This window comes from Bufo gargarizans, chromosome 1 (genome assembly GCF_014858855.1).
Source record: "Bufo gargarizans isolate SCDJY-AF-19 chromosome 1, ASM1485885v1, whole genome shotgun sequence".
NCBI classification, from domain to species: Eukaryota; Metazoa; Chordata; class Amphibia; order Anura; family Bufonidae; genus Bufo; species Bufo gargarizans.
The window spans coordinates 286,817,694-286,839,771 of NC_058080.1; the positions used below are offsets into that span (position 1 = coordinate 286,817,694).

At 40.6% G+C, this 22,078-nt stretch overlaps 1 protein-coding gene across 1 annotated transcript in view; it reads left to right on the forward strand.

Annotated features, from left to right (window-relative positions):
- The window catches only part of FRAS1 (Fraser extracellular matrix complex subunit 1), a 436,383-nt gene that overhangs the window by 197,596 nt on the left and 216,709 nt on the right, over window positions 1-22,078 (forward strand). Inside the window, exons 14-17 of the mRNA XM_044304452.1 lie at window positions 1,494-1,628; window positions 10,535-10,678; window positions 17,732-17,875; window positions 20,519-20,659. Of these exons, the coding sequence (XP_044160387.1) occupies window positions 1,494-1,628; window positions 10,535-10,678; window positions 17,732-17,875; window positions 20,519-20,659 (564 nt within the window). The remainder of the gene's footprint in view (window positions 1-1,493; window positions 1,629-10,534; window positions 10,679-17,731; window positions 17,876-20,518; window positions 20,660-22,078) is intronic.

A 22,078-nucleotide genomic window follows, 5' to 3' on the forward strand; every position in this document is an offset into this window, starting at 1 on the left:
GGTGGCTATCGCTGTCTCTAGAACAGCCCCCAAAGTGAATAAGGGTAGACTGTGCAAGCGTGCCCACCCTCCATTTACTTCTATGGGAGTGCACCAATTCATTTTTTTCCGGAACCCCAATAAGGTTTAATTGAGAGGTGGGCGCTTGCACAGTGCAATCTCCATTCACTTCTATGGGAGATCTGGAAAGCACGCTCACGCAGCTCTTTTCAGAACTCCCATATAAGTGAATGGAGACCATGCCGCACGTGTGCTGTGCAATATTTTTCGCTTTGGAGGCCCCGTCCTAAAGATAGCACCTATTACGATATGCTACCAAAGTGTGAGATGGGTATACCTCTTTAATAAGTTTCTTAACTTAGACAATGTATGTAACATAACCTAGTACCTTCTTCACATTTTACCTGTTATTATTAGCCCTAATAAATCAGCCATCATCATAATTCACTGATGTAGTCCATCTGCATCCTGGAAGAGTTCAACTGTGCAGCTGTGGCATTATGTTTTGGCTGCAGTGATGACATCTGACTGCTTTATCCAATCACTGGCCTGGTGGTGTATGGGCACGTCACCACTGCTGCCAGGAAAACAAAGCTTGGAGGGGCCAGATTATTACATGCAAGGTAATCCAGGTACATGTCTAGATCTCTTCTTGATTAGACTATTTATGCCCCTTGAAATTTTCCAATTTTTTTCACGCTACAGCCACACCTGCAAACTTGAATGTATTTTATTGGGATTTTATGTGATAGACCAACATAAAGTAGCAAGTATGTGTGAAGTCAAGAGAAAATGATACATGGTTTTCTAAATTTTTTATAAAAGTCAATACTTTGTAGGGCCACCTTTGCACATCTATAAGCTGAAATATGCATTCTTCTTTGCAAAATAGCTAAAGCTCATATTGGATGGAGAGAGTCTGTGAACCTAACCCTGCTTCTCCACAACTTTATCCCTGACCTGTCTGGTCTGTTCCTTAGTTTTCACGATGCTGTTTGATCACTGATGTTTTGTAACAAACCTCTGAGGCCTTCACAGAACAGCTGTTGTTATACTGAGAATAAATTACTCACAGGATTCTATTTACTAATTAGGTGACTTGTGAAGGCAATTGGTCACACTGGATTTTATTTAGGGGATATCAGAGTACAGTGGGCTAAATACAAATGCACGCCACACTTATAAGATATTTATTTATAAAAAATGGTGAAAACCATTTATTCTTTTCACTTCACACATACTTGATAATTGTGGTCTATCACATAAAATCCCAATAAAATACATTCAAGTTTGCAGGTGTAACGTGAAAAAATGTGGAAAAGTTCAAGGGGTATGAATACTTTCTCAAGGGTATATCTGTGTATATATATATATGTATATCATATATTTGAAATAAGGGTTCATTCATTCTAATTTTTAAAGCTATATCTATTTCGAATTTAGTATTTGAAACATTATTTACATTATATTTGTGTTTTGTGTGTTTTGAACAGCTTGTAAAGAAAACTGTATAACTTGTAACAATGGATTTGAGTGTACAGCATGTATTGGATCTCTTCTGTTGAAGGAAGGACAGTGTGTGTCATCTTGTGGACCAGGATACTTCCAGGGCCCTTTAGTCTGTTCAGGTATGTATACCATTTAGTCGACTTCAGTATTTATACAAGAAAGTATCCTTCTACCTATACAACGTATAGAGTATTGTTTTGAAACCCCAACTAAACATATGAAATGAAAGCGTACTTATATATACTATATACTTATATATACTATATACTTTTTATATTTTTATGCCATTTTATTCTCCGTAGAGAAGAAAATGTTAAAATGCTAGAATAAAAAAAAAACTGAGCTTTCACAAGCTGTGTTTTATATTGGTGTTATATATGTTTTATTTTGGTGTTAAATAAACACCAAAGAGACAAAAGTGGCTCCTAAAAAAATGTCCTTTAACGGCAACAATGCTAAAAAAAAAACCACCATTAAAAACCTATATGGGAATCCACCCTAAGGCTGAAATCACACATACAGTTTTTTTAGTTACAGTTTTTTGGTGTAGTCTTTTGGACAAAACAGTGAATTGGATATAAAAGAAAGGAAAAATATCTTTTTTTTAATTATTATTATTTTACGTTCCTTTACACTTAGCTTTTTTTTTTTTGTGCCTGTTTTTAGAGGGCCTCTGACTAGCCTTTTTTGAAAACTCCTCAAGAATGTTTTGAGAAAAACACCATAGACCCCCCCCGCCCCCAATTTTTTTTTAAAAGTACACACATGCAGAAAAACTCCACAAAACACTGTAGTACATTTCAGAATTTCCTATTGACTTAGAGTTCACATCCGGCCTGAGCATTTTAAACACTGCTAAAAACACTGTTTTTGCAAATAAAACTGTGTTTATGAAAGAATCCTTATACTGTAGTTTTTGTTTTTCTTCTATCCACTCCTGGATTTGGCTCAAAAACTGCATCAAAATGAATGGATGAATCCAGCCTAACTTTAGCATATCCAGGAATTACTATAAGTATTTTGACTTGATGCTTTTTTTTCTTGGTACTTATGGGACTATACCATACCTTGGAATTCATTATGCTTAATTAAAAGCTAAACTCCTTAGGAAAGGTCAGCAGCAATTTAAGGTTATTACGAACTCTTGCCTTTATCATTTAAATGGCTTTTCTTATGTCAAAATGCCGCTATGAGGCATCACCATATACAGCATGTAGCTTTTCTAATCCTTATCCTAGTTACACGGTTTACTGTTTTTAGCTGTTGATACCACTGCATGTTTAGTTAATAAGCATTAATAATGCAAAGCAACAACCTGTTATATGTCAGCTGTCCTGTTGAGCTACTGAATCGTTATGATTGTGTATGTTTGTGTAGGCAAATGCTCTCGTTACAGTAAGAACATTTTCTTCATTGATACTCATGGGAATACATCCAATTCGCTTTAGTTCAGCCTGGCTGCTCTGATTGCATAATACAGAGTTTGTGGAGAAAGCTTCAAATTTCACAGTGCCCATAATTCATTTCCAACAATCCTTAGAAAAAGACCTCTGGCTAGTGCCTCGTAGTATAGAGTACTGCAGCACTTGTGGGCAGTGTTTTTTCCTAGCAAAATTTAGCTACATATTTCCCAGAAGACAAGTGCTTTGTCATCATTTTTCAGATTGATAGCTATTATTCCTACAAAATATTAATGGACATTGCTTGCTAAAAATAAATATGGTCCTATTGGTATCTGTTCTCTGTCACTCATCCATATTCTCAGATATGCAAAGTAAACATCTTATGGCCAGATTTAAAGGGAATGTGTTGCGTACAATTTTTTCTGCCAGTTAAAATCAGACAGTGGCACATATCTTTTTTGTAATTTGGTTTCAGATTGTACATTTTTAAAATTCTATTTTCTGAACATAGTTATGGGAGTACCCATCTTGCTTAAGCTATTGTTTACAGCATTTAGAGAGATGCTTTACAGCAGCCTCTATGGACCATAGACACAATGGACAGGAGGGGGACATCATTGGCTTCTGGGAAAGTTTTCTAGGTATGCTCTGTGACTTGTGCAAAGATCAGGGGGGTGTAAATAAGCTTTGAAAATCAAATATTGTGGAGGGTGGATCCTGTGTTATCTATATACAATGCATTTGGAAATTCTTCAAACAATTTAACTTTTTTCACATTTTATGTTGCAGCCATGTGCTAAAATAAATAAAAAACAAATCAAGTTTCACCCCCATCAGTCTGCACTTAATTCCCCATTATGAGAGAGTAAAATACGAATTTTAGAAAATTTAGCAAAATTATTAAAAAGGAAAAACTAAAATTTAACATAGACATACTGTTTTCAGACCCTTTGCTGTGACAAATTTAACTCTGGGGGGCCTCTGATTTCTCTTGATCATCTTTGAGATGTTTCTACACCTGGATTGGAGTCCACCTGTGTTAAATTAAGATTAACTAACACTGGATAGCGGCTCACTGTTATTGCAAAAATTGAAAACTTTGGTGCTTATTGGCTGTCCGAAGGGCCAATTATTGCAATAAATAAGTGTATAAGTATGTTAAATTGTGGTAAGTTGATTGGAAATGATTTGGAAAGACACACCCCTGTCAGTATAAGGTCTCACAGCTGACAATGCACATCAAAGCAAAAATCAAGCCATGAGGAGGAAAGAACTGCCTGTAGAGTTAAGACACAGGATTGGGTGGAGGTACAGATCTGGAGAAGGGTACAAAAATATTCTGCTGCACTAAAAGTTCCCAAGAGCACAGTGGCCTCCATCTTGGAACAACCAGGACTCTTCCTAGAGCTGGCCGCCCCACCAAACTAAGTAATTGGGGAAAAGGCCCTTGGTAACAGAGGTGACCAAGAACCTAATTGTCACTCTGGCTGAGCTCTGGAGACCTTGCAGAAGGTCAGCCATTACTGCAGCACTCCATTAATAAGGACTTTATGGCAGATTGGCCAGAAATAAGCTTCTACTCAGTAAAAGACACATGAAAGACTGTCTGGAGTTTGCAAAAAAAACACAGACTCTAAGGCCCCTTGCAGACGAGCGTGTCCGGATTAGTTCCGGATGCGTTGCGTCTGCGATCAGGAAAAATCCTGCGAGTAGGTACGCAATTGCAGTCAGTTTTGACTGTGATTGCGTTCCGATGTTACGTTTTTATCATGCGGGTGCAATGCGTTTTGCACACGTGTGATAAAAAACTGACTGTGGTACCCAGACCCGAACCCAGACTTCTTCACTGAAGTTCGGGTTTGGGATCGGTGTTCTGTATATTTTATTATTTTCCATTATAACATTGTTATAATGGAAAATAATAGCATTTTTAAATTCAGAATGCTAAGTACAAGGTCCATTGTGGGGTTAAAAAAATAAAAATAAATGTAACTCGCCTCATCCACTTGATCGCGCAGCCGGGCTCGTCTTCTTTGCAGGACCTGGCTGAAAAAGGACCTTTAGTGACGTCATCGCCCTCACCACGTGGTGAACGCGATGACGTCACCGAAGGTCCTTTTCCAGCCAGGTCCTGAAAGAAGACAAGCCCGGCTGCTCGATCAAGTGGATGAGGTGAGTTCAATTTTTATTTTATTTTTTCCCTGATCGCAGACGCAACGCATCTGGACCTAATCCGGACACGCTTGTTTGCAAGGGTCCTAAGGCCTCTTTCACATGAGCGTTACTGATTGATTAGGTCCGGATGCGTTCAGGGTGCGTTAAGTGAAACTCGCACCATTTTGCAAGCAAGTGCAGTCAGTTTTGTCTGCAATTGCGTTCAGTTTTTTTCAGCGCGGTTGCAATGTGTTTTGATGCGCATGATAAAAAACTGAAGGTTTACAAACAACCTCTCCTAGCAAACATCAGTTAAAAACACATTGCATCCGCACTTGCTTCCGGATGCAATGCATTTTTCACTGAAGCCCCATTCACTTCTATGGGGCCAGGGCTGTGTAAAAAAAACGCAGAATATAGAACATGCTGAGTTTTTCACGCAACGCAGAACTGATGCATGAAAAAAAAAACGCCCATGTACACAGACCCATTGAAATGAATCGGTCAGGATTCAGTGCGGGTGTTATGTGTTCACGTCACACATTACACCTGTGCGGAAAACTCGCTCGTGTGAAAGGGGCCTAAAACTTTGAGCAACAAGGTTGTCTGGTCTGATGAAACCAATATTGAAATTTGCCTTCAGTTCTAATCATTATCTCTTTAGGAAACCAGGTATTGCTCATCACCTGCCAATACCATCCCTACAGTGAAGCATGGTGGTAGCAGCATTGTGCTGTTTTGTTTTTTTTTCAGCTGGTACGACAGAGAGAATGGTTAGGGTTGATGGAAAGCTGATAGGAGCAAAGTACAGAGATATTCTTAATAAAAACCTGATCTAGATTGCTCTTGATCACAGTTTGGGCCAAAGGTTCTCCTTCCAACAAGACAATGACTGTAAGCACACAGCCAGGACAACACAGGAGTGACTTGGGGGCAACTCTGTGAATGTCCTTGAGTGGTCCAGTCCTGACTAGAAACCAATCAAATATTGGGTGATTGTTTTTTTTGTTTATGTTGTTTTTTTTTTGTTATTTTAGCACAAGGCCGCAACATAACAAAATCTGCAAAAAAGTGAAAGGCTTTCCAAATGCATTATATAGGTGATATTTATCATTGTAATGGTGTCTGTGATGATAATGAGATTACTGCTGAAAAGTAATCTGTACAGAAAACAAACTCTTGCTATATTATTAGCCTTGGTGGCCAGTGCAAAAATACAGGATTTTAGGATTTTTTAAATAAAGATGATGACTTGGAAAATAAAATAACATCACCAAATTTAAAAAAAAAATATGTTTAACATGAAAACTTGATTTAAATAATAGGTCATTTTCTGATGACACATTCCTTTTCAAGTTGTATGGAAATGTAAGAAGGACCTATTGAGACAAGTAGTGTTCACATCCATATGCGGAGTGTAGAATGGACAGCACACAGACTGAACACTGAACACATTAAAGTCAATGGGCCAATGCACGTCAAATTTTCTTCTGTGCAGGGAAGATTGTAGCATACAATATTTTGGTGCAATTTTTATGCTAGATACATCCATTGAAGTCAGTGTGTGCACTATAAAGATGGACAGCGCATGGACACCATTTACTGACGTGAAAAAACTGATAACATACCGATGCCATATGAACAGAAAGAAATGGCTAAACAGAACACAGTCAGAGACAATGCTGATTTCCCACAGATTCATTTGTTTCATTTAAGCAGATGAATGTTAGTATTACACAGGCCGATTTTTGGCCAATAATCACTTCCCTCCCGACAAATGCTTGCTCAATCGGCCTGCATAATACAGGCTTTACATTGCTTGTCTGAACATAGCATAGTTAGTAGGGTGGTGCGCTAGTAATGTTCCTTGATGATTATCTTGTGTGCTTTGTGTAGCAGGGCTAATAACCTTTCTGAAGCAGCGTTGTTTTTGCATTGTGACCTGTGATTGTCACCTGCAGCCCTATGTAAAAACACAGATTGATACAATGACTTGTGACAAACTCTGTTCTGCTTCATTTCAGAAACAAGTTATCTTGCTTTGCATGCCCTTATGTATGTATCAATACAGTAACTTTCTTGCCAAACACGACTTTACCATATTTTCATGACAGTCAATTTATTGTATCTGAATCCTTCTAAATCCTAGCTAGTGCAATGAATTTGTAAGTGCAGCTTGTCATTGTAAATATAGCTGACATTTGGCTTTAGTGCTTTCAAGAAGAGCACGGTATAAGCCTGTACTGAAAGCTTTCATTTTACAAACCTAAGCTGGCAGTCATCTGGTCAGATAGATCAATAGTGATAGAAACAGAAATCACCCAAATCATTGTGATTTATTTCTGCAATCTAATAAGCCTTATGTTTCTTTTTCAGTAAATTGAAACACTATGTAGATACCCTAAGAAAATGTAACAATTTTAATGGCTTGGTAAAAAAGTTGTTTCGGGGCATAAAAGTTTCACTTTATATTTTATAAAAAGGAAGTGGTACTTTTTAGAGGTGTAATGTATCTGAGACGTTTGCTGATTAGACTAGCCTCAAGTAATAATGTAATGTAGTGTAAAGACATCATAGGGATGTATTCACCATTAAAGTAAGAATGTCATCGGAAAGCACAATGCCAGGCACAATGGCTTGTAGGGCTAGCTTAGCAGAATATAATGATCCTACTTTTACTCCATATGCAGATGAGCAGTTAAGTGCACAGGGGGCAGGCCCAAGCCACTATGTGCACTGTTCCACCTCCTGTTCCCTCTGTCATGCCCTTCTTCTTGATTGACAGATCCTGAGAATATGCCATCAGTATAAAAGTACTGGAAAACTCTTTAAGCTTTACCCCACACCTGAAGAACACACAAGAAAATGTATCTTTACTTTGTCAAGAGCAGGTCTGGAGAGCAGAGGGTAGAATTGTATTGGAAAAATATAGCACTTTGTGGTGCTTATCGCCATAAGACTTAAAGTGGTTGGCCACTTTCAGGTTACTGCTGACCAACGTGTTTGTAAGATGATTATATGACATTTATTAGTATAGCCTTTGTTGAAATTCTGTGCCATTTTCTATATTGCATAAGGTATGTCCCCTTGTTTACAAAGTCTATTGTGCTGTCCACACAGAGGTCCTGTCCATAAAATGGCTGCTGATGGAGAGTCATGTGACCAGGCAGATCACCTCCATGTGATGCCTCCACCATTCATATCCACTGCACCTGCATTTGTACCAGTTCTGTTGGGAGTTTAGAGCAGGTGCAGGACTGGAGGAGACTGAGTGATGTGTCTGCTTACAAGACCCTCCATCAGCGGCCATCTTATGGAAAGGACCTCTGTGTGGACAGCACAAAAGTGCCATATAATAATCTTCCAAACACATTGGTCAACAGTAACCAGAAAGTGGCCAACCCCTTTAAGGGGTTGTCCCTATTTGGCCTTATGAACCTAATAGAGGGGGTATCCCTCTATCAGGACCACATATGTGAGCCAAAACAGAGATCCATCAACAAGCGGCAGATCTTGCTCCCTGCAGGACTCGGCCCTTTCATGTATTAATGGACAGTCCTTCATCGGGTGAGACGACCCATTTTTAACATTAATAGAACAAATATCTTCATCTTCCAAGTGCTGGATCTAACAAAAGTTCCTCTTTTTTGTAAATCCATAAAATGATTATTGTACAGTGAGGTCCCAAAAAATCCCCCTTGAAGCAGGTCAACACATTTTGGTCTTGGCCAAATCCGAACTCATGACATACTTGGCGAAGTCCGAAATGCTTTGACCTGTTCCGAGGGGGATTTTCTTGGACTGTCTGTACAAGAATTGTTTTATGGATTTACAAAAAATATGAACTTTTATTATATCATCATTTTCCAAGTGTTGGATCTTTCTCCTTTTGCTGTACTCGATTTGCTTTGCTAAGATCCATGCACGGACGTTCGTTTGGGAGCGGTGAACTGATTATCCTCCTGTTCTCTATAACATTAATAGCATAAATTCACCATTTTAAATCCACATCATTTTGATTCCTTTTAAACCTGAACACACAGGCATGCAATCTTGTCTTACGAAGACAAGAGTGTGCATGCCCTGTATATGAAAGGCAAACTGAGTCAGCTAAGGATAAACTGATGACATGTATTTCACTCCAAATAGTATATTATTATTATATTAGGGAATAAGCAGTGCACAAAAACTGGCATCAAATCCAACATTAATAGCATGGTTTGTGTTCGGAGGATATGTAGGTTATCAATATTTTATTCCCAGGGTATTCCCATCTCAATAGGATATGCCATCAATGTAGATTGTTGTGGGTCCCACTTCTGGGACCCTCTACTATCTCTAGTACAGGGCGTCCTTGCTCGGCTACTATTGGAAGTTCCATAGCAATGAATGGAGAGCACACCACGCATGCACGGTCACCTCTCCATTCACCGTTATGAGACTGCTGTAAATAGCCAAGCCAGCGCTCTCCTAATTCCGGAACTCCCATAGCTGTGAATGGAGGATGGCCTTGCAAGCGTGGCTGCTCTCTTTTTACTTTGGGGGCCCGTCCTGGAGAAGGGGAGCTGGTCCGAGATGTGGGACCCACATCTATCTGACATTGATGGCATATCCTAGCGTAATGCCATCAATGTTTGCGATGGAATGCCTCTTTAAGCTTATACTATCTGAATCCTAGAAAGTATTAGACCTCATAAACACATCCGTTTTGCAGTACGCAAATCACAAATCTGCATAATACGGATGCAGTTTGTGTGTCGTCCACATTTTTTTAGGGGACCCAATTGACCTCTATGCATCCATGGACCGCATTTTGAGGACATATTTTTATCTTTTTGCAGAATGGGCTTACTAATGCAGAAAGCACATGGATGATCCATGTGCCTTCTACATCCGTATGTCTATTCTGCAACAAGAGCATGTCCTATAGTTGCCCACTAAATACAGACCACGGTCCTATTGAAGTCAGTGGGTCTGCAAAAATATGGATGTAACACAGATGATATCTATATTTTGCTGATCTGCAATTTGCGGACAGCAAAATACATATGGTCGTGTGCATGAGGCCTAAATCTGCTTCCTTTTTTATCCTTGCCTTGAAGAGAGGAGGATCCAATAGAAAAAAAAAATTTATGATACTAGAGCCATGCACCGCTGCACCCCATGTATTTGAAATGTGGATTACATTTTCCAGGGCTATGTCCCTTCTCTAGTAGGGATCCATAGCAGTCGAATGATCTGCCTCCATAATGTGTACACCTTTATTGTACATGAACCCGCATTTCATGGGAGCTATATAGACATGAAGATTTTATGAAGCAATTGCTGTTAATGCGAATTGTTAGTACATCCGTTTTTTGTAAAAAAAAAAAAAAAAAAAAAAAGAAATAAAAAAGTTGTTCATTCTTTATTTCATTAAAGGTCTTCTGTACTTGGATTTTAACTTCTCCTCCCCTTCTGTCATCTAGTTTGCCATGACTCTTGCTCTGAGTGTCACGGACCTTCAGAAAGTGACTGCATAACATGCAAAGACCCATTACAAGTGAAACGTGGAGGTCACTGTGTAGACAGCTGTGGTCCGGGATTCTATATACAAAATGGAACCTGTGCAGGTAATTCTTGTTCTGAGCAGTTATCTTTTACCTTGTATGACCTCGGGAAGAACAAATATGTCTCTCTGAGCAAAAACTGATCACATTTCCCAAGAATAAATAATTGCATTAGTAGAGCATGTTGTAACATATGAAAGCTTAAGTTAATGCGCCTTGAACAACAAGATATCTACTGATTTATCTTTAGTTGGCATTAATCGAGAATCTTTCATGTAGTGTACACCAGTTTTGCTAACCGCAGTCGATGTGTGAAATATGAGGCTTGCAGCCTTGTGAAGAAACAAGGCAGAGCTGGAATGACTGAACTGGTCATTAGGCGGATGATTTATGGAGGCCGTACCAGACAAAATAAGGAAATTATGTAGTGCATTGTTTTGCTATCTACATGGTTGTGTTATATTATATGTCATGTTATAATATAAAGTATACAGTGACTGTGTTGCAGTTATTTCCAATCGGGCAACAGGGGCACATTTCTGCAGGAAAAAACAGTGAAAGGGAGGCAGCACTTCAACAGCGCTGCAGACCCTTTAAGGGGTTGTCTCATCTCAGACATTGATGGCGTATAGCTAGGATACATCAGTGTCAGATAGGTGTGTGTCCTACCTCTGGGACCCACACCTATCTCCAGAATGGGCCGCCTGAAGTTAAGGAGAGCACACCACGCAAGTGGGGAAACCCTCCATTCACTGCTATGGGAGTTTTGATTTTTGGACTCCCATAGTAGTGATTGGAGAGCAAGCCGAACATGCACAGTGCACTTTCCTTCACTTTGGGGCCCCGTTCTGGACAAAGGAGTAGATCCCAGAAGTGGGACCTGTACCTTTTGGAAATATCCGACCAATATGCCATCAAAGTCTGAGATGGGCCAACCCCTTTAATTCTCAGGATTGGTGGGTTTAACCCATAAACAGACATAATGTTATGGCATATCTTAGCAATATGCCATAACCCCTTTAAGCATACCATGTATGCACCAATTCGTTTTTGAAAGTTAGCAGATATAAAGAATTGTATCTAGTGAAAATTAATGGCGATATGGCTGAAACTTTTTAAGTGTAGAATTACCCTGGAATTGAAAGTATGGTAGCTAGATGGCACTGCGAGAGATATTCAGGTTTCAGTGTATAAATATAATTTTTGTATGAAAAACATTTATATAATTTACCAATATATTTTGTGTCCATTTCCTCAGACTGTTAAGATATCTGCTTGCAGTCATTTTATAGGAACATTCATTAGTTACTACTGTTCTGGTTGTGTGATGATAACTGTGTTTTTTTTACCTAGCCTGTTGCCAAAAATGGTGGCATGGCTTCTCTTCATTGCCGGGCAGATTCTTGGATATTCAAATTAAATATTTGCTAAGTAGAAAAAGTTCTTTCCCAACAAGATTATTTTAACCATTACTAAAAGGTAAATCAAGGATTTCTTTAGGATTTTATTTTCCATTAACTTCAGATTTCTATTCCTCACACATTCAGTCTTGCAAACCTTTAAGGACTAATGTATTTATAGCCTAAGCAAGTGCTGCTGTTTTCGTGAAATATAGGTGTTATTTTATCACACATGAACATTACACTCCCTGTTACCACAGAGCTTCCAACAGATGAAGCAATTACTGTACTAAAGTGCTTGTTGGAGTTTTTTTTCCCCAGAAAACGTTTTAGATTTATCCCTTCTGCTTTTGAAACTGAAAAAAATAAGTTTCTGATACATTGCTTTATTAGATGTTCCAGCAGTGTTAGCGATCCTTAATTCCTCATGTGTTGGTAATGTTTTAATTCTCTGAATAGCTTAAAGGGGTGGTTCAGGAGGATAGGCCATGAATATCAGATTGGCGGGGGTCTGACACTCCCACCCATGCTGATCAGCTGTTTCTTTGTAGCTCTGGCGCCAGGACAGCTCAGTCCATTGCTTCCCGCCAGAGCTACAAGGTAACAGCTCATTGGCAGGGGTATGAGTGTCAGACGCCCAACGATCTGTTGTTGATAGCCTGTCCTAAGGTAGCCATAAGGGCACTTTATACGGGCTGAGAATTGCACAGATTATCGCTAATGAGCGTTCCTATGAACGCTCGTTCGTTATGATCGTGCTGTTGAAATGTACCGCTGATTTCGAGATGAACGATCGAGGCGCTCAACAAAAAACAATTTTTTCAGACCCATTGACATCAATGGGTCCGTGGTCCACAATTTGTGGACATATTCTAACTCTTTGCGGAATGGGCATACGTTTGATCTGTGTGCTTTCTGCAGCCGTATGTCCATTGCTCTAAAATATATAACATTTCCCATTGTTGGGCGCAAAATGCGGACCATTGAAAAATTGCGGACTACAAACCCATTGAAAAAAAAAAACACAAAACGATGCAACATGGATGTCTCACGTATTTTGTAAAATACACAGTCGTGTGAATGTCCCCTCCTTGTCTTGTACATGTTAGTGGATCTATGTTGCACAAGCATACATTTTGCCATGCCACCCCCAGTGATATTGATGCACATTTGAAAGGGAACCTGTCATCAACGTTATGCTGCCCATACGAACGGCAGCAAAAAGTAGAGACTGGTAAGTTGATTTCAGCGGTCTGTTATTTATACGATAAAAGTAAGTGGTTGCTGAGAACCAGCATCACAATCATTGCAGACTGGGTCTGGAAAAGAGTCCCGGCCACCTGAGAAGAGTCCTGGTTATTCATGGACTCCTGCTGATGACTGACAGAGACTGGAGAGAACTGCCAATCATCAGCAGATGGGCAGGAGAGCAGGCAGGGGCATTGCTAGGGTCTGAAAACATTCGGGCACAAGCCCATTGTATCATGCCCTGTGAAGCCACGCCCCCATGGGCCTTCACAGTATTTATTAACCCCTTTCAGCAGTCCCCCCTTCACAGTAGTTATTAACCCTTTTCAGCAGTACTCCCTTCAGTGAATGAAGGACTGCTGAAAGGGGTTAATAACTACTGTGAAGGGCCTAGCCATCTGGGCAACCCCACAGATCATCCCCTCAGTAATCCGTATCTTGCAGTAACTGAACTTTAAATCAGCGCTCATCTCATTACTATCTTGACTTACAAACTCAGCTCCAGTAACAGGCGGGCGAAGCTCACTCACTGATGTCACGCGCCTGCGCCGCCTAGTGGGAGGAGCAGGCGCGTGACCTCAGTGAGCGAGCGCCGCCCGCACTACATGTTTCCGGAGCTGAGTGTTTAAAATAGTAATGAGATCATGAGCGCTGTTTTAAAGTTCAATTACTGCAGGATACGGATTAGGGTGGCGGGGCTGCGCAGTGCAGGAGAGTCAGAGCGGCCGGCCCTGCCAGCCAGGGGCGTAGCTAGAACTGACTGGGCCCCACAGCAAAATTTTGTATGGGGTTCCACCCCCTCCATGACTATCCTGGCATCCCATATGTGCATATGTAAGGGAGAGTTCACATCACATTTTTGCCATCCGTTTGATGTTTACGTTGGTAAATGGGATACAAAAGCGCAGCACACTACGCTTTTGTATCCTGCAAAGTCTGTTAAAAAAAAAGTATACATTAACGTATCATTTTTTTTGATGGTGTCAGTCTGAGTCACCTGTTAACATATACATTTTATGTATACATTACCAGGGGTCAGCAACCTTCGGCACTCCAGCTTGTTGTGAAACCACAATTCCCAGCATGTTCCATTAATTTCTATGGGAGTTATGAGAAGAGAAGAGCAATAATGCATGCTGGGAGTTGTAGTTTCACAACAGCTGGAGTGCCGTAGGTTGCCTACTCCTGCATTAGACGAATGGCAAAACGTGATGTGAAACCGGCCTTAGTGTGCCATGAAAGTGCTAAGTGGCAAGCACTAGAAACAGAGAAGGGAGGCTGCAATGTACAGGGCACAGTATAGTATAGGGGGTACAGTACAGGGCAAAGGAGGGGGAATGCACAGTGCAGCATAGGGGGCACACTAAAGGGCAGGGGGCACAGTACAGCATAGCGGGCACAATACAGGGCAGGGGGCACACACAGTGCAGCATAGGGGGCACAGTGCATTATAGGGGGTACAGTACAAGGCAGAGGGCACACACAGTGCAGCATAGGGGGCACAGTGCATTAGAGGGGTACAGTACAGGGCAGGGGGCACACACAGTGCAGCATAGGGGGCACAGTGCATTATAGGGGGTACAGTGCACGGCAGGGGGCACACACAGTGCAGCATATGGGACATAGTGCATTATAGGGGGTAAAGTACTGGGCAGGAGGCACACACAGTGCAGCATAAGGGGTACAAGTCAGGAGTCACACACACAGTGCAGCATAGGGCAGGGGGCAGAATACAACATGGGGGGCACAGTACAGGGCAGGGGGCAAAATACAGCATAGGGGGTACAGTACAGGGCAGGGGGTATACACAGTGTAGCATGGGGGTATAGTACAGGGCAGGAGGCACGCACAGTGCAGCATAGGGGGTACAGTACAGGGCAGAGGGCAGAATACAGCCAAAACATGCACCTAGAAATGCTCCATTCACATTCCCTACCTCAGGAGATGATAGTTGCTAGTGGGCAAAAGGACCTTTTATGATGTCAGGAGCACGTGATCAGTCACATGAGTGGGCGGAGTCAGGCTCCGGGCTGTGCAGGAGATTGTGTGAAAATGACTTCGCTGGCATGAAAAACTGCATTAGATAATAAAGACACATTCGGGGCACTGGTCAAAACATCCGGGGCTCAAGCCCCGAATGTTCTGACCTAACGACGCCCCTGAGAGCAGGAGATTATGAATAATCATGACTCTTCTCAGGTAGATTGGACTCTTTTCCAGGCCTGGGCTGCAATAATTATAAAGCTGGTTCTCAGTAACCACTTACTATAAGCTCATAAATGACACACTGCTGACATCAGCATTTCTGTCACTAATTTATGCTGTCCTCAGTGAGGTTAGCATAAGGTTGATGACAGGTTCGATTTAATGCTTTTTTAACCGTTGCAAAGATAGTGCGAACAAGATCCTAGCTATAACTGATTAGAGGCCAAGAGCCTTTTTATTTCTTCATGATCATTATTTGACTGAGTAAGCAGCACGGTGTTTAACTGAAAAGATTCAGAGGCCTGCCACAGCCACTTGTCTGCAGTAAAAGAGGTAGCGGGAGCTGGGTGAGTGCTTTAGGCCGTGCTGTAGTCCATCAGGCGGGTGAATGAACCGTGCTGCCAGAACTATAATGTCTCATAGAAGTACTTCATTTCCTTCTCTGTCACCAAGGTTTACAGGTGCAGAAACTGCATCCATAGGATGCTGCAAATATTAGATATCTTTGTCTGTTTCTGAAAGTTGAAATGTCAATGTCTTTTTGCTCATTTTATTTTGGGATATTTTCTAGTGTATATTTTTCATTATTTTTTTCTGCTCACAGTTGTTGTTTTTTCGCTCACATGCTATATGTTTTTTCAGTCACCAGTTTTGTGTAGGTGTATATCTCAGGGAATATTATTGAATTTTCTACTTTGATTTTCTTGACGATCTTATCCTGGCATGCTTACACGTATTTACCTTTATACAGTTTTTTCCATAGATGTACCATTAAAAAAGTTCATGTATGGCCCGAAATGGCAGGCATTTATTTATGTGGCAATGAGATCGTATACTGGAAATCTACCTGGATATATTGTTTGGAATAAAATGTATTTCATTGCATAAGACATCCTTGTGTAGTGCTATAGATTTTTTGTTGAGCATAGTCCACAAGCTTTATTTCGAGGCTTACAACCCCCTATTGGTGAAGGAGCAGTGGCGCCCTGGACGTTATATTTTTTTGTGAACCACTTAAAAGCTAATTTGAAATGGATTCTCAGTTAGTTTGCCATCTACGCTCTTAGAGTTAGCATAACTATAACAGGTAGCTACAGCTCTCAGCATGAGGCAGGAAAGCCATTCATCTCCAATACTTACCAATATATCAGACAAAATCAGAACGTCTGCCACCATCCAGGTTATAACTGGTACTGCACACAAGCCTTCTGTTACGCTTCATTGATGTGTTATGCGTTACAGCCGGCTCCCCTTGTGTGACAGTTTGCCACACATAACGGCTCATGTACACAAACCTTTTTTTCCCCCGTTTCTTTTTGCTGCCTATATGTGGATCCATTGACTTCAATGGGTCCACATAAAAAATGGAATTTACTCCGCATGTATTGTTTATGTATGGCCGCTCCGCAAAAAATATAGAACATGTCCTATTATTGTCCGTACTACAGACTAGGATAGGACAGTTCTATTATGGGCCGGACGTTCCGATCCACAAAATGCAGAATGTACACGGCTGGTATCCATGCAATTTAGGGACAGCAAAACAGCCAATGGTCGTGTGTTTTGTTAGGTTTGACTCCAGTGCTTAGAGACAGATCATCTGTTGCTCAGACCAGTATGCCACCATAACGTTAGCGGACGGAGCATCTTCTATAGCGCCTCGCTCTTGCTTTTACCAGATAAACCTTAATAATTCCCAGTCTTTAGTGGCCAGGAACATTCATGTTCTTCATAAGTTGAACATATTAATGTGAACAACACTAGCCAATCCCACATGCATGTGTTGACTAACATACATTGCACCTATATCTCTATATTGTTTGTGTGTGCAAGATGTAGACATTGATAATCTTTAGATCTGTGCCTGCATGTTAGACAGCCTTATGTTGTCTACAAGGTTTTGTAGGGCTGATGTTGTCAAATAGCCTGTTTTCTTTTTATTATGACATTTTACAAACCAGTCACTTTTTCTGAAAACGTGCTATTTCTTTTTAAAATGAACGATATTTGGCCAATTTGAAAACACAGAAAGTGAATGGATTACAATTGTTATGGCACAGTTTTATAGTGACCTGGCTCACTCCTCTCTATTCCTCAGAATGGCCATCTGTTTCACTGTTTCGTAGTGCCAAGCTGATACTGAGCTCCAAGTGCACACTGGCTTCCGTATTCAGCATTATGTATAGCTCCAGCCAGCTGTATTTGGTGTTTGTTGCAGTTTTATCTTGCTTTCTTTTTAATGCGCTCTATCTTTTTCTTTAAGATTGTGACCCATCATGCCATGCTTGCTCTTCAAAGAACAGCAGATGCTTAAGCTGTGCCACAGGCAGAATCCTTCACCAAGGCAAATGTGTGCTGCAGTGTCCAGCAGGTTATTATGCTGACTATGATGGACTGCTGTGTATAGGTAGGAAATATTTTTGCTTTTGACCTGCAAATTGTAAAAAGCTATAAACAATTTTGGGAAGAATTTTTTAGGATAGCATTTTGCTCATTTTATGGTAAAAATAATGTTTTAAACTTGTCTTTATTAACCCCTTCCCGCTCCATGCCGTTAATGTACGGCATGACAAGCAGAACATTAAAACACCATGACGTACATTAACAGCATGCAGATTGCAACGGCTCAGGTACAGAGCTGCCACCATCAGCAGCAGGTGTCAGCTGTAGCATACAGCTGACACCCTGCTACAAAGGCCTAGATCTTTGTTAGTGCCAATCCTGGGCATTTAACCCCTTGGATGCCACAGTCCGTAGTAACCGTTGCATCATAGGGGTTTACAGAGGGACCGATCTGCCCTTTTGGACTTCTGCAATGCAATTGCAAAATTCCAGTGGTTGCCCTGGCAGCCCGAGGATTTGGACTCCTGCGATGCAATGGCAAGGTCCCTATGGTTGCCCTGGCATCCAGAAGCCTTACAAAGGCCTTTGGGCCTGCCATGTACGGAAGCCCACCAGGCCCTGCCAGAGACAGGTTTTGATCAGGCCAAATGTCAGTGTAAATGCCTAAAAAAAAATAAAAAGATTCAGTAAAACAGTATTTCATTCATTTAAATTCCTGCTCATTTTGGGCTTTGCAGTCAAGGAGGCGGTCCTATCAATGGTTGACCGTTCTCTCTGTATGCACAGTCATCACTGATTGAATCGCCTCCCTGACTTCAAAGCCCAGAATGAGCAGGAATTTAAATAAATGACATACAAGTTTTACTGAATCTTTTCCACACAATAATATGTAACAATCTGCTCAGCTTCTTCTGCTCTATAAAATGCTGCCTGTAGCTTACGTTGTATGTTTTGCACTGTTATTTCCTGGGATTTTTACTGTACCGGTACCTGGGTGCTGCAAATTCGATGTGGCACTGAAACCCATTGCAGTAAAATCTGTGTTTCAAAAGCCAAATAGCGCTCCTTCCCTTCTGAGCCCTGCTGTGTTCCCAAACAGATAGACTGAAACCTAACCCTGTAGAACAAAAACTGTTGAAAAGTTTTAATAAAAACCAATTGCAAAATTATATTATGCAATCATAAAAAACGACCCCAACGATGCTCATAGACCTTAAATAGTTATTTTCCCTTAGTCAATTAGAATACAGATATCAAAAGCATTAGCACCAATGATGATAATGATTGTTTCGAAAAGTAGGTTAGTAATGCAATCGTCTGTACTGTTGCAGATAGATTATTATAATGTCTAGACTTTATATAACTCATAATAAGGGGCACATTAATTTTGCCGAAAGTTAAAAATGAGTATTAATGAATTTCCACCACGGACTTTGAGTTAAAATACAGAGGAACTGCACAATGACTGGTTCTCCAGTATAGTTTTATTACCCTTTAGAACCTCTTAGCACTGCCTCGAAGTCTGCTAATGGAAAAAAGCTATAGACAACTAGAAAATAACCTCTTGACAGACTGCTTACTATTCTTATTAATATTTTCCTTTTTTTGATCCATCTTGCAATTATTGTTATGATGGTAACCCCCTCCACATTTACCATTCTGCTTACCAATTATAGGTTATATAATATGATGTACACAATGGTTATCTTTGCATTGAAACCTTGTACATTATGAGTTTTCACATAACTAACGAAACACAATGACAAGTTGTCAAGACAAATTGTTTGAGTTGTTAATGAGCAAATTCTCAGTAAAGCTAACACATTGCACTAGAAATATTGTACTGAAATTTTTAATTGCCCATTTGTAGACTTGTATCTTGTTCTTTTTTTTTGTTTTGGCGTCTAATTAGAACAATAGGTTAGGTAGCAACATGTTAAAATTCCATATACATTATGCAATGGTTCTTTATAGGCTGAGTGCAAGCGCCACTGACAGCATTTTGATGTATCCTAGGCAGACAGACAGCCCATATTGGGGATATATAGCGGTACTATTTATCTTGCTAAATTACAGATTTTCCTAGGCATCTCAATTAGAGTCAGCTTGTTACATTGCTGGTGGAAAAGTGGCACAAAGAAATCAAATCGGTAGAGATATGATTGTGAATGACAAGCAATAAACAACAGCTATTACCAGTAATGTAATGTCATCTGTCACAATGTAAGTGACAATGTGCAGTTAGCAGAACGGCAAGTGATACATGAAAAGATGTTCAGTGCAGCACTTAATGTTCTCGCCTTGTAAATTTGTGCAGTGATCTTCTTTAGAATACATGCTTAGTCTGGTAAGATTGGATTTGTGTGTCAATATACTGAAAGAATTAGTTTTTTGGAGTCCTTGTCCGTTACACCAGGTTATTGTATCTGGTGTTGGATGATACTTTTCTAATATCTAACAGTCTGTGGCAATTGTCCTTGCATAGTGACCTGCGGGTATAGCACCAGACATGCTTTCATCTATGCAAGTGGTCCTTTATCTGTCGTTACTTTTTACATGTGCTTCACTCATTGGAAAAATGCAAGGCTAAGTCTTAATTTAGCATAGTTTTACAGCATCTGACAATTTAGTCATTGGGAATTGAATTCTAGTCCTCAGAAATATTTCATCCATGAAGCATCTGTTGTTTTATTCTTTGTTTCCCCAGCTTGTCACAAAGATTGTCCATCATGTTCCGGCCCACTAGCCAACCAGTGCACATCCTGCTCACCTCCGCTGGCCTTGTTGAAAGGGCAATGCATCAGTAGCTGCGGCATAGGATATTATTTTGATGGAAACCACTGCAATGGTATTTCATTCTTTTTTATGTTTCTTTAGTCATTTTTCTTTTACTTTTGAGCCCAGTAACTGTCTTAACTCCTAGATTTTGACGATGTTTTTCTGCTTTAATGTGAGTCTGTCACCTCCAAAATCAGCCCTGAGACATGACCATACTTTTCCTAAAGAGGACCTTTAATCAGTTTAGCCCTAGTCTAATTATGGTCTTACCTTATATGGTGGCCCCCACTGATGCCATGGATTTCCCCCCCCCCCCCCCAAAGACACCCCAGTTCGTCCGCTGTTGGCCCCGTTGATTTCGGCGCCTTATATTATAATGAGCCGACTCGGTTATACTAGGCGGAGACTCGCAGTTGAATGAGCTCCTCCCTGGCTAAGAGCGGTGCGCTCTGATTGCATGCACTCACAGTCAGGAAGAAGAGAACCGCCCCCAGCGAAACTTCGAGTCTCCGCCTAGTATACCGAGTCGGCTCATTATAATAGAAGGCTTTAAATCCACGGGGCCAACAGCGGACAAACGGGGGTGTCTTTGGGGGGAAAAAAGTGCCATGACAATTAGACTAGGGCTAAACTTTCTCTTTAAGAATCATTTCAAATAAGTCAAGAGAAGGGCTGGGCACTCACTATATATGGAGTATGTGGCACTTTATTAGATAAAAATGCTATAATACTGATAAAATTAGCAATGACAATAATACTGATAAAAATACATTGCAATCAACAAATAGGTCTGGCCAGACTAAATAGTACCTTCACAGTGAAAACAATTAATTAGTAAAATCACAGAGTTCCAATCAAACGCAATGGTTATCCTTAAATCCAATGTCCAAAAATTTCGCATCAATAGACACAAGTCCAAAATTTTGTATAAATGATCATATGAAAAGAGTGGTATTATATTCAAGATATTCGATCCAATGTCCAAACATCTACATATAATCGTAGGTTATCCGAATTTTTACATACTGGTTAGTCTGTATGAGGACCAAGTTACAACATCAAGAGATAGGACTCTGTGCCGATTATATTCGTTGCAAAATGCTTATTCCATCTATGGTTATGTTGTTTACTCACGAAACGGATATCTGCAGGCGGATCCAATCGACAGTCCGCGGCGTCCCGCGTGGTGATCCAGATGCGATCCTCCGTTACTGCTTTATTCACATGAGTATCGATTTTATTTGTGGAATAGTAATGTGCGACTTCCTTCAGCAGTTTTCAAGGAATTTCGACAGCTGATGTCATTTACTTTAACAAGCTTTCACTTACTGGCGCCAGTGATTTCTTCCACAGTCCACAGCTCCACAAATGCATGTGATATGTCCTCAATAAGTTTTCTCCAGAGGAATTCAGAGCTGTAGAAGTTGGTGGTCCTTGTGTTGAATGAGGGCATCCAGTACCAAACGTGCTTCGGGGCTCTTAGTGGCAC